The sequence below is a fragment of the Argopecten irradians genome, chromosome 9, assembly GCF_041381155.1.
Source record: "Argopecten irradians isolate NY chromosome 9, Ai_NY, whole genome shotgun sequence".
Taxonomy (NCBI): domain Eukaryota; kingdom Metazoa; phylum Mollusca; class Bivalvia; order Pectinida; family Pectinidae; genus Argopecten; species Argopecten irradians.
The window spans coordinates 43,294,827-43,311,130 of NC_091142.1; the positions used below are offsets into that span (position 1 = coordinate 43,294,827).

Here is a 16,304-nt window from a genome sequence, read left to right on the forward strand (position 1 = left end):
TGTTATACAGCATTAAATTTGTCCTCATTTACTGTAATCTACGTGTTATACAACATTAAATTTGTCCTCATTTAGTGTAATCTACGTGTTATACAACATTAAATTTGTCCTTATTTACTGTAATTCTAGACAGGCCATGTATACAACATTAAATTTGTCCCATTAGTGTAAATCTACGTGTTATGACAACATTAATTTGTCCCTTCATTTACTGTAATCTATGTGTTATACAACATTAAATTTGTCCTCATTTACTGTAATCTACGTGTTATACAGCATTAAATTTGTCCTCATTTACTGTAATCTATGCGTTATACAACATTAAATTTGTCCTCATTAACTGTAATCTACGTGTTATACAACATTAAATTTGTCCTCATTTACTGTAATCTACGTGTTATACAACATTAAATTTGTCCTCATTTACTGTAATCTACGTGTTATACAACATTAAATTTGTCCTCATTAACTGTAATCTATGTGTTATACAGCATTAAATTTGTCCTCATTTACTGTAATCTATGTGGTTATACAACATTAAATTTGTCCTCATTTACTGTAATCTATGTGTTATACACATTAAATTTGTCCTCATTTACTGTAATCTACGTGTTATACAGCATTAACTTTGTCCTCTTAAATCTATGTGTTATAAATAATTTGTCCTCATTTACTGTAATCTACGTGTTATACAGCATTAAATTTGTCCTCATTTACTGTAATCTACGTGTTATACAACATTAAATTTGGTCCTCATTTACTGTGTCCTCATTAACTGTAATCTACGTGTTATACAGCATTAAATTTGTCCTCATTAACTGTAATCTACGCGTTATACAGCATTAAATTTGTCCTCATTTACTGTAATCTACGTAATCTACGTGTTATACAACATTAAATTTGTCCTCATTTACTGTAATCTATGTGTTATACAACATTAAATTTGTCCTCATTAACTGTAATCTACGTGTTATACAACATTAAATTTGTCCTCATTTACTGTAATCTACGTGTTATACAACATTAAATTTGTCCTCATTTGCTGTAATCTACGTGTTATACAGCAATTAAATTTGTCCTCATTAACTGTAATATCTACGCGTTATACAACATTAAATTTGTCCTCATTAACTGTAATCTACGTGTTATACAACATTAAATTTGTCCTCATTTGCTGTAATCTACGTGTTATACAACATTAAATTTGTCCTCATTAACTGTAATCTACGTGTTATACAACATTAAATTTGTCCTCATTTACTGTAATCTACGTGTTATACAACATTAAATTTGTCCTCATTTACTGTAATCTACGTGTTATACAACATTAAATTTGTCCTCATTTACTGTAATGTCCTCTACTGTAATCTACGCGTTATACAACATTAAATTTGTCCTCATTTACTGTAATCTACGCGTTATACAACATTAAATTTGTCCTCATTTACTGTAATCTACGTGTTATACAACATTAAATTTGTCCTCATTAACTGTAATCTTACAACATTAAATTTGTCCTCATTAATCTACGCGTTATGTAATCTAACGTGTTTATACAACATTAAATTAAATTTGTCCTCATTTACTGTAATCTACGTGTAAATTTGTCCTCATATACTGTACTACGTTTATACAACATTAAATTTGTCCTCATTAACTGTAATCTACGTGTTATACAACATTAAATTTGTCCTCATTAACTGTAATGTACGTGACTTATACAACATTAAAGTTTGTGTCCCCTCAACTGTAATCTACGCGTTATACAACATTAAATTTGTCATTAACTGTAATCTACGTGTATACAAATTAAATTTGTCCTCATTTACTTATCTGTTTTTATACACATTAAATTTGTCCTCATTAACTGTAATCTACGTGTTATACAACATTAAATTTGTCCTCATTTACTGTAATCTACGCGTTATACAACATTAAATTTGTCCTCATTTACTGTAATCTACGTGTTATACAACATTAAATTTGTCCTCATTTACTGTAATCTACGCGTTATACAACATTAAATTTGTCCTCATTAACTGTAATCTACGCGTTATACAACATTAAATTTGTCCTCATTTACTGTAATGTCCTCATTAACTGTAATCTACGCGTTATACAACATTAAATTTGTCCTCATTTACTGTAATCTACGTGTTATACAACATTAAATTTGTCCTCATTAACTGTAATCTACGTGTTATACAACATTAAATTTGTCCTCATTAACTGTAATCTACGTGTTATACAAACATTAAATTTGTCCTCATTAACTGTAATCTACGTGTTATACAACATTAAATTTGTCCTCATTTACTGTAATCTACGTGTTATACAGCATTAAATTTGTCCTCATTTACTGTAATCTACGTGTTATACAACATTAAATTTGTCCTCATTTACTGTAATCTACGCGTTATACAACATTAAATTTGTCCTCACTATAATCTACGATAAACAACATTAAATTTAATCCTGTAATACAATCTACGCGTTATAAATTAAATTGTCCTCATTTACTGTAATGTCCTCATTAACTGTAATCTACGCGTTATACAGCATTAAATTTGTCCTCATTTACTGTAATGTCCTCATTTACTGTAATCTACGTGTTATACAACATTAAATTTGTCCTCATTTACTGTAATCTACGCGTTATACAACATTAAATTTGTCCTCATTTACTGTAATTTGTCCTCATTTACTGTAATCTACGTGTTATACAACATTAAATTTGTCCTCATTAACTGTAATCTACGTGTTATACAACATTAAATTTGTCCTCATTAACTGTAATCTACGTGTTATACAACATTAAATTTGTCCTCATTTACTGTAATCTACGCGTTATACAACATTAAATTTGTCCTCATTTACTGTAATCTACGCGTTATACAACATTAAATTTGTCCTCATTTACTGTAATCTACGCGTTATACAACATTAAATTTGTCCTCATTTACTGTAATCTACGTGTTATACAACATTAAATTTGTCCTCATTTACTGTAATCTACGTGTTATACAACATTAAATTTGTCCTCATTAACTGTAATCTACGCGTTATACAACATTAAATTTGTCCTCATTTAACTGTAATCTACGTGTTATACAGCATTAAATTTGTCATCTCTGTAATCTACGTGTTATACAACATTAAATTTTGTCCTCTACTGTTATACAACATTAAATTTGTCCTCATTTACTGTAAATTATACAACGTGTAATTATACAACATTAAATTTGTCCTCATTTACTGTAATGTCCTCATTTACTGTAATCTACGTGTTATACAACATTAAATTTGTCCTCATTTACTGTAATCTACGTGTTATACAACATTAAATTTGTCCTCATTAACTGTAATCTACGTGTTATACAACATTAAATTTGTCCTCATTAACTGTAATCTACGTGTTATACAACATTAAATTTGTCCTCATTAACTGTAATCTACGCGTTATACAGCATTAAATTTGTCCTCATTTACTGTATATGTCAATTGTGCCTCATTTAACTGTAATCTACGTGTTATACAGCATTAAATTTGTCCTCATTAAACTGTAATCTACGTAATTGTTATACAACATTAAATTTGTCCTCATTTACTGTAATCTACGTGTTATACAACATTAAATTTGTCCTCATTAAACTGTTTTCTACGTGTTATGCAGAATTAAACTTTGTCCTCATTTACTGTAATCATTACGTGTTATACAACATTAAATTTGTCCTCATTTACTGTAATCTACGCTGTTATACGCATTAAAATTTGTCCTATACAAGCAATTTGTCCTCATTTGCTGTAATCTACGCGTTAATACATTACGTTGTGTTCATTTACCTCATTAACTGTTCTACTGTGTTATACAACATTAAATTTGTCCTCTGTAAACTACGTAATATACAGCATTAAATTTGTCCTCATTTGCTGTAATGTCTCATTAACTGTAATCTACGCATTATACAGCATTAAATTTGTCCTCATTTGCTGTAATGTCCTCATTTACTGTAATCTACGCGTTATACAACATTAAATTTGTCCTCATTAACTGTAATCTACGCGTTATACAGCATTAAATTTGTCCTCATTTACTGTAATCTACGCGTTATACAACATTAAATTTGTCCTCATTTACTGTAATCTACGTGTTATACAGAATTGTTATTAACTGTAACAGCGTTTATACAGCATTAAATTTGTCCTCATTTACTGTAATGTCCTCATTAAACTGTAATCTACGTGTTATACAACATTAAAATTGAAATTTGTACTCTACGTTTATACTGTTAATCTCACGTAGTTATACAGAATTAAATTTGTCCTCATTTAACTGTAATCTACGTGTTATACAGCATTAAAATTTGTCCTCGTGGTTATACAGAATTAATTTTTCAACTGTAATCTATAATCGCGTTATACAGCATTAAAATTTTTGTCTCATTTCATTTACTACAGTAATTTGTCCTCATTGCTGTAATTAACTGTAATCTACGCGTTATACAGCATTAATTTGTCCTGTAATTTTCATTAAATGTAATCTACGCGTTATGCATTAAAATTTGTCCTCATTTACTGTCATTATTTATACTGTAATCTACGTGTTATACAACATTAAATTTGTCCTCATTAACTGTAATCTACGTGTTATACAGAATTAAATTTTGTCTCATTTACTGTAATTAACTTATTAAGAATTAATTAAACTACGCTTTTAAAACACAGAATTTAAATTTGTACTCATTTACTGTATCTGTCCTCAATTAACTGTAATCTATGTGTTTTTACAGCATTAAATTTGTCCTCATTAACTGTAATCTACGCTGTTATACAACATTAAATTTGTCCTAATTAACTGTAATCATACGTGTTATACATAATTAAATTTGTCCTCATTTGCTTTACTGTAAATCCTACTACGTGTTATACAGCATTAAAATTTGTCCTCATTTACTGTAATCTACGTGTTATACAACATTAAATTTGTCCTCATTTACTGTAATCTACGCGTTATACAACATTAAATTTGTCCTCATTTACTGTAATCTACGTGTTATACAACATTAAATTTGTCCTCATTAACTGTAATCTACGTGTTATACAGCATTAAATTTGTCCTCATTTACTGTAATGTCCTCATTAACTGTAATCTACGTGTTATACAGCATTAAATTTGTCCTCATTTACTGTAATGTCCTCATTTACTGTAATCTACGCGTTATACAACATTAAATTTGTCCTCCATTAACTGTAATCTACGTGTTATACAATACATTAAATTTGTCCTCATTAAACTGTAATCCTACGTCTCAATACATCTGTAATCTACGCATTATACAGCTGGTAAATTTGTCATCAGTTAACATATAATCTACTGTAATCACTGTTATACAGCATTAAATTTGTCCCTCATTTACTGTAATGTCCTCATTAACTGTAATCCTATACTTATACGCATTTATTTGTCAATCATTATACTGATTTCTACGCGTTAGACAACATTAAATTTGTCCTCATTTACTGTAATCTAAGTGTTATACAACATTATAATTTGTCCTCATTTACTGTAATCTACGTGTTATACAACATTAAATTTGTCCTCATTTAACTGTAATCTACGTGTTGTACACACATTAAATTTGTCCTCATTAATTAATCTACTGTACTGCATTAAATTTGTTATCATTAACTGTAAATCTACGGTGTTATACAACATTAAATCTGTCCGCATTTCCTCATCTACGTGTTATACATCATTAAAGTTTATCCTACTTTAATTGTTATTCCTCATATACTGTAATCTACGCGATAGATACAAGAACATTTTTCCTTCGATCTTATTGTAATCTACTGTTATCCCTCATTTAACTGTAATCTACTGTAATGTTATACAAGCATTAAAATTTGTCCTCATCTAACCTCATTAACTGTAAATCTTTCCACGTGTGATACAGTAATTAAAATTTGTCCAGCATTTAATGTAATGTCCTCATTAACTTGTAATCTACGCGTTATACCGCATTAAATTTGTCCTCCATTACGCGTTATACAACTTTAAATTTGTCTCATTAACTGTAATCTACGCGTTATACAACATTAAATTTGTCCTCAATTAACTGTATATCTACGCAGTTATACAACATTAAATTTGTCCTCATTTTACTGTAATATACGCGTTGTCCTCATTAACTGTAATCTACGTGTTATACGCGTTATACAAGAACAATTAAATTTTGTCCTCATTTACTGTAATCTATGTGTTATATACAACATTAAATTTGTCCTCATGTAACTGTAATCTACGTGTTAATACAACATTAAATTTGTCCTCATTAACTGTGATGTAACGCCGTTGAATATTGATAAATTTGAATTCATCACCGACACATAATGTACTGAAACTTTTTTCAAAATCATCGTGTTACTATAATGTCCGAAACATTACACTTAATTTTGAACTTTATCAAGTTAGCCATTGATTTGGCTGAACTTGTCATGAAATGATAAAATTATTGACAAAGTGTTGTTATTTTTTCGGGTCGCATGAATCCAAATGGCCGCCACAGCCGCCATCTTTAATTTGTCACATTTTAAAATTCTTCTTTCTATAGTACGATTTACTTCCTTAAAATGATTGAAAACTAAGTTTATTTTTCACGATCTGAAATCATATAATCTTGAAAACACATTTTTTCAAAAGAATTAAATTTGATCCTCATTGAATCTTTAACAGAAATTTTAAATTAAAAATTCAAATTTTTTGTACCCAGTGCGATTTTGATTTAATTATGCATTAAATCCTGAATGTCCCAATTACAGAATTTGTTAGTTTTTTTGTAATGATCTGAAATCCAAGAATTAAAACACATTATGAAATTTTCTTCTCAAGTTCTAACTTGTCGATTTGGCTGAAATGCATTCCTGACATAAAAAATGTATTTTTAATTAGAATTGAAAAAATTTTGAATTTAAGTTTTACAGATTTAACACATTGTTATGAATCATTTAATTGAAAACAATTTTGCCTTCTTGAAAAAAATTTTGAAATTACTGGTGCGATTTGGCTGAAACATGAAGGTTTGATTATCCATTCAAAATTGTGATTTTACGAAATTAAATGGTCTTGAAAACAATTTTGAACTTCTTTCAATTTTTTGAAAATGTGAAATCTGTGTCCCAAATAAATTTACAAAAAATGGCCGCCAAGCCTTCATCTTGAAAACACTTTTTGAACTTCTTCTCAAGTTCTATTACGTTGTAGCGATTTGGCTGAAACTTGCATGAAATGATCCTGACATGGGAGCCTTATTTTTTTATACAGAAATTTCAGCCAACAGCCGCCATTTTGAACTTTTTCAATTCATCATTTGGCTGAAACTTGTAAAAAATTTACAAAGTGTAAAAAAAATTTTAACATGGAAGTTAATCTTGAACTTTTACAATTCTACGTGTGCATTTGGCTGAAAAAACTTGCAAGTAATGACTGACAAAGTTGTTAAATTTTTAATTAATTAGATCTTTGAAAACACATTTTTAACTTCTTTCAAGTTAACCAATTTGATGATTTGGCTGATACTGAAATAATGATCCATGTGAATAGATTTGTTGATTGTTTATTTAAAACAAAATCTGTAAATCCATAATTATTGATCTTGAAAACACAGTTGAACAAATTGCTTTCAAAGATTTGAAACTTAAAAATTTCCTGACATGGATTCCCTAACAAAATTTTCTTTTTGATCCAAAATCCAAGATTCCAATTACAACATTTTAACTTACAATTTCTAATGATTTTGAACTAGAAATTGATTGCCTTACTAAACATGATTGATTTATGTTAAAAATTGATATTATTAATCTCATTACATTTGATCTAAATTTTTGTATTTCCTGGCAAAAATATACATATGTTAAATCCAAATGTGCCCGTTCAACAAAGTAAAGTCATTGTTAATTGTGTACTATGTATGCATATAGCTACGTATCCCACTCTTGATCTGTCGTACGACAAATTGCCAAACCAAGGATCAATATCATAGTCTACATTCTTGGCATAAAAAAACTATGATAACAAAAAGTCGTGAACATTTTATGAACTCATATACTTGTTATTTTATATAATATGTGTTTTTAATGACCATTTCCACAAGTCTTTGCTTTCTGACTTACAGACGTGTGTAACAACCACGCGCCCGTTCATGTCTAACTTCGTGCACAATGTCACACACGTGTAAATGGCATGTGCCGTAGCCTTTATATCTTATACCTCAGACAATGAATTTGAATAGATTCACACAGATTTGAAGTTCTTATTAATTCTTAGTTTGTAAGATACACTGTAGATACACTTTATTGTATCCGATACTCATATCAATATATTCTGCATGCGAAACAAGTAAGGTATCTACAGCATACGTACCCAGTGGGTTTTTTTTTTGTCGAATCTACAGCCGAACTTTGGCTGTTTCTCCTAGCCAAAAATGCCTTCTTTTCCTAATTTTGAAGTCAAATTTCCCAATAAAAACTTATCAAATTCAATGACATTTGAGTTGATAATTTGTACCAGATTTTCATTCCTAAAATGTGTAAATATAGTTTACATTACTTAAAACAAATGATTTCGGATTAGAAACAATTTTTATTTCACAAAATGAAAACAAAATCGAAATGATCATCACTAGGTCACTAGGTGCACCTTCAGTTCAGAGACGTTTACAGACATTCAAGCTAATAAAAACAATAGTTAACTGCTTTAAGTTATATAACAATGTTTCCAGAGTTAACTTACATTATTAGTCGTCTAATTATTATTTTTTTCGACATAAGCAAGGAGTTTTTCTGTGTAAAAACGATCTCTGTTCAATGTAGGAAGTAGCACTTGGAATCTAATAATGGAGCCTGAATCCGGTTTCCGGAATTCAGGAATATAGGAAAAAAATAATAGAGAAATGAAAAAAAAAAAAAAAAAAAAGAAAAGAAAATGCAAATAGTGTTGCAAATTAATTGTTTTATTTTTCTTCTAATAATAGAAGGAAAAAATCTTGTGAAATAGACAGGTTTATTAAATAATTCTGAAGTTTTTAATTTTCAATTTCCTAATAAGTACAGTACTGCGATAAAAAATGGTAATTTTTAGGGGCAAGTGGAATTAAATTTTGGGCAACTGCAAGTGAATTATTGGGTTCTACTTGCCCGTTGTAAATTATTTTGAAAATTTTTTACACGTCTGAAATTTTTCCTAATTTCTTCCAAATTCCGAGTTATTTTCCCAATTGAAAAGGCATGGGCTGTTGAAAATAGGAAGTGAAAAAAACACTGGTACCCCGTACCCAAGCTCAAACTTCATTTTTAAAAGCGTGTGGCTAAAAATATATTGCATATCTCAATTACAACACTGAAGTTTGATCTCCTATAGAAAACCAATGAACCGTTACATGACTGCATGTACCCGTGTGAAAGGTGTTCAGATAAACGCCCGTGGCAATGACATGGCAGCCGCCGTTGTGACAACAAAATCAGTGTCAAGTGAGAGTGTGTATTATACACGACTGTAGCTGGCCTGGAATTTTCTCGGCATATGGCACCACAGGGACCTGGCACGATTTTTTTTAAACTAACAGTATACATATATATTATAGCATAATATATATATGCCAGGTCCCTGTGGTTGCGACAACAAATTGTGCGGATTATTGCGGGAATTTATTGACGAAAATTACATTCCGTTCCCAAAATTGAGTTCCGGATTCGGAATACAAATTTCCGGACTAGTGAGTATAAATAATGTTACGGAAATCCGTTCCCTGACATTTCCGTCCGGATTGTGAGTTTTCCGGACTATCGGCGTCTGGATTATCGCGGGTCCACTGTACCTACAGGTTCTGACAACCTGTCTATAATGGCCATTTAACTTTCCCCTTCACGGTTGTTATAGACAGGTTTGTGTGGTCTTTTGGTTCCCACTTGTTCTGACAACCAGTCGATAATGACCATTTAATCTCTTCCCTGATTACTCTATATGATCAGATGTATTTTCTGTTGGTACACACTGGATCAGTAAGACAAGCCTTGTAGTACTAGATAATGTTTTGTAGGCAATATGGAATTGGATGGACAATTACCCAGAGGAGTTCACAGATCTTCAGAAGAAACCAAATGAAGATCTACAAGGTAATGTTGTTAATAGTTCATGTTATTATATTTATTGTTCATAGGGTAATAAACCTAAAAAAACAATGGGTAAATTAGGCCATCAGCATTCAGGCTGTATAATGTGGTGCACAAATATTCTATTTCAATCAAAGTTCATTATAAAATGATTATAAGGAGATGAAAAACCTTGTATTACAGATTGCTGTGACAAGCTTTTTGAGCATTTTAACACCTGTATGGAGAGTTCAAAGAAGAAAGCAGCAGCCAATTGGCCTCTCCAAATGATGCTGCTTGTTCTGTGTCCTGTAAGTACTCGTCTCATTGTTACTATGTGTAATTCTGGGTACACATATAGAGGTCGTGGGTACTGTCTTCTGATCTCATCATGACCTTGTGCTGACCTCATCATGACCCTGTGGTGACCTCATCATGACCCTGTGGTGACCTCATAAAGACCTTGTGCTGACCTCATCATGACCTTGAGCTGACCTCATTATGACCTTGTGCTGACCTCGTTATGACCTTGTTATGATCTCTTTATGACCTTTTTGTAATTTTTTGAATGACCTAATAAACCTTGTGATGATATGTTTATGACCTTGTGATGATATGTTTATGACCTTGTGATGATATGTTTATGACCTTGTGATATCTTATCACCTTCTGATGATATCTTTATGACCTTGTGATGATATCTCAACTTAATACTATGAATGATAGACTAATAGCAATTACATCTGCAAGTCATTTTTTACTTTACATGATTTTGATTATAAATTATAAATCCTTTTCAGAAAATTTTGGAGGAAATCAACAATGCTGATGCTGGAGCTCCTTGTTCTCCACAACATGTTAAAAAGGTAAACATCTTATTGACAAAGTAAACATCTTATTGACAAAGTAAATATTTCATTCACAAAGTAAACATTTTATTGACAAAGTAAACATTTTATTGAGAAAGTAAACATCTTATTGACAAAGTAAATATTTCATTCACAAAGTAAACATTTTATTGACAAATTAAACATCTTATTGACAAAGTAAATATTTCATTCACAAAGTAAACATTTTATTGACAAAGTAAATATATTATTGACAAAGTAAACATTTTATTGACAAAGTAAACATTTTATTGACAAAGTAAATATCTTATTGACAAAGTAAATATCTTATTGACAAAGTAAATATCTTATTGACAAAGTAAACATTTCATTGACAAAGTAAACATTTCATTGTCAAAGTAAACATCTTATTGACAAAGAAAACATTTTATTGACAAAATAAAGATTTTATTGACAAAGTAAATATCTTATTGACAATGTAAACATCTTATTGACAAAATAAACATCTTATTGACAAAGTAAACATCTTATTTACAAAGTAAACATCTTATTGACAAAGTAGAGATTTTATTGACAAAGTAAACTTTGAGAAAGTAATGATCTTATTAACAAAGTAAACATCTTATTGACAAAGATGTTATTGACAAAGTAAACATCTTATTGACAAAGTAAACATCTTATTGACAAAGTGAAGATTTTATTGACAAAGTAAACATTTTACTGACCAAGTAAACATCTTATTGACAAAGTAAACATCTTATTGACAAAGTAAATATCTTATTGACAAAGTAAACATCTTATTGATAAAGTAAATATCTTATTGACAAAGTAAAGATTTCATTGACAAAGTAAACATTTCATTGACAAAGTAAACATTTTATTGACAAAGTAAACATTTTATTGACAAAGTAAACATCTTATTGACAAAGAAAACATTTTATTGACAAAATAAAGATTTTATTGACAAAGTAAATATCTTATTGACAATGTAAACATCTTATTAACAAAGTAAACATCTTATTAACAAAGTAAACATTTTATTTACAAAGTAAACATCTTAATGACAAAGTAGAGATTTTATTGACAAAGTAAACATTTTATTGAGAAAGTAAACATCTTATTGACAAAGTAAACATCTTATTGACAAAGATTTTATTAACAAAGTAAACATCTTATTGACAAAGTAAACATCTTATTGACAAAGTAAAGATTTTATTGACAAAGTAAACATTTTATTGACAAATTAAACATCTTATTGACAAAGTACACAGCTTATTGACAAAGTAAAGATTCTATCAACAAAGTAAACATTATATTGACAAAGTAAACATCTTATTGACAAAGTAAACATTTTATTGACAAAGTAAAGATTTTATGGACAAAGTAAACATCTTATTGACAAAGTAAACATCTTATTGACAAAGTAAAGATTTCATTCACAAAGTAAATATTTCATTCACAAAGTAAACATTTTATTGACAAAGTAAACAATTTATTAACAAAGTAAGCATTGTATTGACAAAATAAAGATTTTATTGAAAAGCAAACATCTTATTGGCAAAGTAAACATTTTATTGACAAAGTAAATATCTTATTGACAAAGTAAACATCTTATTGAAATGTAAACATATTATTGCAAAAGGTAAATACCTGATTAAAAAGGTAAACATCTTATTTAAAAAGTAAACATCTGATTTCAGAGGTAAACATCTGATTACAGAGTTAAACGTATTAAAAATATAAACATATGAAATATATTCACTCATTTACATCATCTATATATCTACAACATTAGATACAAAGTAAATTCTCTGATATCTCTATCATTTCAGCATCTGTGAGGTAGCTAGTCATGTCTTTTTCATTGTTTTTGATCTAGAAACAATTTATAGACGATGTTAAGAAAGCCATCTCACCACACCATGGCGGTAGTAAACAGTTGGCAGAAGGGGCAGCGGTGACTTGTGTACGGCTATGTAAGGCATCAACCTATATCAGTATCAACGACAGACTCAACGTTCTGTTCTCTCTTGTACAGTCTGTCATTAGTGACCTCAAGGTTAGTACATCAGTATCAACGACAGACTCAACGTTCTGTTCTCTCTTGTACAGTCTGTCATTAGTGATCTCAAGGTTAGTACATCAGTATCAACGACAGACTCAACGTTCTGTGACCTCAAGGTTAGTACATCAGTATCAACGACAGACTCAACGTTCTGTTCTCTCTTGTACAGTCTGTCATTAGTGATCTCAAGGTTAGTACATCAGTATCAACGACAGACTCAACGTTCTGTTCTCTCTTGTACAGTCTGTCATTAGTGACCTCAAGGTTAGTACATCAGTATCAACGACAGACTCAACGTTCTGTTCTCTCTTGTACAGTCTGTCATTAGTGACCTCAAGGTTAGTACATCAGTATCAACGACAGACTCAACGTTCTGTTCTCTCTTGTACAGTCTGTCATTAGTGACCTCAAGGTTAGTACATCAGTATCAACGACAGACTCAACGTTCTGTTCTCTCTCTTGTACAGTCTGTCATTAGTGACCTCAAGGTTAGTACATCAGTATCAACGACAGACTCAACGTTCTGTTCTCTCTTGTACAGTCTGTCATTAGTGACCTCAAGGTTAGTACATCAGTATCAACGACAGACTCAACGTTCTGTTCTCTCTTGTACAGTCTGTCATTAGTGACCTCAAGGTTAGTACATCAGTATCAACGACAGACTCAACGTTCTGTTCTCTCTTGTACAGTCTGTCATTAGTGACCTCAAGGTTAGTACATCAGTATCAACGACAGACTCAACGTTCTGTTCTACTCTTGTACAGTCTGTCATTAGTGATCTCAAGGTTAGTACATCAGTATCAACGACAGACTCAACGTTCTGTTCTCTCTTGTACAGTCTGTCATTAGTGATCTCAAGGTTAGTACATCAGTATCAACGACAGACTCAACGTTCTGTTCTCTCTTGTACAGTCTGTCATTATGACTCAAGTGACGTTCTGTTCTCTCTTGTACAGGTTAGTACAAGGTCAGTACATCATCAACGACAGACTCAACGTTCTGTTCTCTCTTGTACAGTCTGTCATTAGTGATCTCAAGGTTAGTACATCAGTATCAACGACAGACTCAACGTTCTGTTCTCTCTTGTACAGTCTGTCATTAGTGATCTAGTAGTTCTCAGATCAGTGTTAGTACATCAGTACATCATACACGACAGACTCAACGTTCTGTTCTCTCTTGTACAGTCTGTCATTAGTGATCTCAAGGTTAGTACATCAGTATCAACGACAGACTCAACGTTCTGTTCTCTCTTGTACAGTCTGTCATTAGTGACTCAAGGTTAGTACATCAGTATCAACGACAGACTCAACGTTCTGTTCTCTCTTGTACAGTCTGTCATTAGTGACCTCAAGGTTAGTACATCAGTATCAACGACAGACTCAACGTTCTGTTCTCTCTTGTACAGTCTGTCATTAGTGATCTCAAGGTTAGTACATCAGTATCAACGACAGACTCAACGTTCTGTTCTCTCTTGTACAGTCTGTCATTAGTGACCTCAAGGTTAGTACATCAGTATCAACGACAGACTCAACGTTCTGTTCTCTCTTGTACAGTCTGTCATTAGTGATCTCAAGGTTAGTACATCAGTATCAACGACAGACTCAACGTTCTGTTCTCTCTTGTACAGTCTGTCATTAGTGACCTCAAGGTTAGTACATCAGTATCAACGACAGACTCAACGTTCTGTTCTCTCTTGTACAGTCTGTCATTAGTGACTCAAGGTTAGTACATCAGTATCAACGACAGACTCAACGTTCTGTTCTCTCTTGTACAGTCTGTCATTAGTGACCTCAAGGTTAGTACATCAGTATCAACGACAGACTCAACGTTCTGTTCTCTCTTGTACAGTCTGTCATTAGTGATCTCAAGGTTAGTACATCAGTATCAACGACAGACTCAACGTTCTGTTCTCTCTTGTACAGTCTGTCATTAGTGATCTCAAGGTTAGTACATCAGTATCAACGACAGACTCAACGTTCTGTTCTCTCTTGTACAGTCTGTCATTAGTGACCTCAAGGTTAGTACATCAGTATCAACGACAGACTCAACGTTCTGTTCTCTCTTGTACAGTCTGTCATTAGTGACCTCAAGGTTAGTACATCAGTATCAACGACAGACTCAACGTTCTGTTCTCTCTTGTACAGTCTGTCATTAGTGACCTCAAGGTTAGTACATCAGTATCAACGACAGACTCAACGTTCTGTTCTCTCTTGTACAGTCTGTCATTAGTGACCTCAAGATTGTTACATGAGCAGTCATAGCAACCCAATGGTCTTGTCTCTCTCATTCAGTCTGTAATTAGATTTGTATGTGAATATTTTTAATACAGTAGACTTTGTTACCGAGGGCTTTTTATTCTGAGAGGTCATATAAAAAATACTTATTAAGACTTATTACTAAATACTAATTAAGCTTTTTAGAAATACTTTTATGTGTACAGTGTGAAGATCCCATACAAAAATGTAGCATGCCTTCATACATTCTTTTTATTTTTTATTCAGACATTACTCTTCAACCCACCTCCAAACAGCAAGCCATTCTCTCGCAGTCAGAGTAGTATTGGCCTTGACCTTGATCTATATATAGACTGTTTTGTATCCTGTTTCCGTGTGACTCCACACAACAATGACGTGCTGAAAGTATGTCTGAACCCCCTGTCACCTCCTGTCTACCACTGTGTGCTGGTCAATGCTCTCCATCGTATCATCACACAGGTGAGTCAACACCATAATTAAAGGCCATGGATATGTCATCAGATTTGTTACTATATGTCAAGGGTCACCACTGCCAAACAACATGTCAAAGGTCATTGCCATGTCATAAGGTGTTCAAGGTCAGTGGTGTGTTATACAATGTCAAAAGATATGGTGATAGGATCAATTTTCTCTGTCCTTTCAGATTTTTAATGAAGTTTGAATTTAATTCAAAAACAGTTGAAATTATTTTAAAAAGATCTCAATGAAATTTGTTAGATTAAATAGGAAGAATTTTGTATTATTAAGGCTTATAATATAGTACCTTATTGTTTTATTTAGCCACGTTTACCCTGGTGGCCCAACATCAACATCATCTACAGCAAGGCTGCTGAGCTGAGGAGTATGTTTACAGACACACTGAACAAAGTCACTCAGGGAATGGCCAGTCATACAGCCCCCAAAGTCACCACACTTCATCCTTATGTCCACGTAAGTGACCATACTTCATCCATATGTCCACATAGGTCACCACAATTCATCCATATGTCC

General features: G+C 31.7%; 1 protein-coding gene across 1 annotated transcript in view; it reads left to right on the plus strand.

Annotated features, from left to right (window-relative positions):
• Positions 1-16,304, plus strand: part of LOC138330788 (neurofibromin-like) — a 171,562-nt gene that overhangs the window by 25,414 nt on the left and 129,844 nt on the right. Inside the window, 7 exon segments of the mRNA XM_069278307.1 lie at positions 9,416-9,525; positions 10,027-10,170; positions 10,351-10,457; positions 10,947-11,012; positions 12,874-13,053; positions 15,561-15,773; positions 16,095-16,244. Of these exon segments, the coding sequence (XP_069134408.1) occupies positions 9,416-9,525; positions 10,027-10,170; positions 10,351-10,457; positions 10,947-11,012; positions 12,874-13,053; positions 15,561-15,773; positions 16,095-16,244 (970 nt within the window).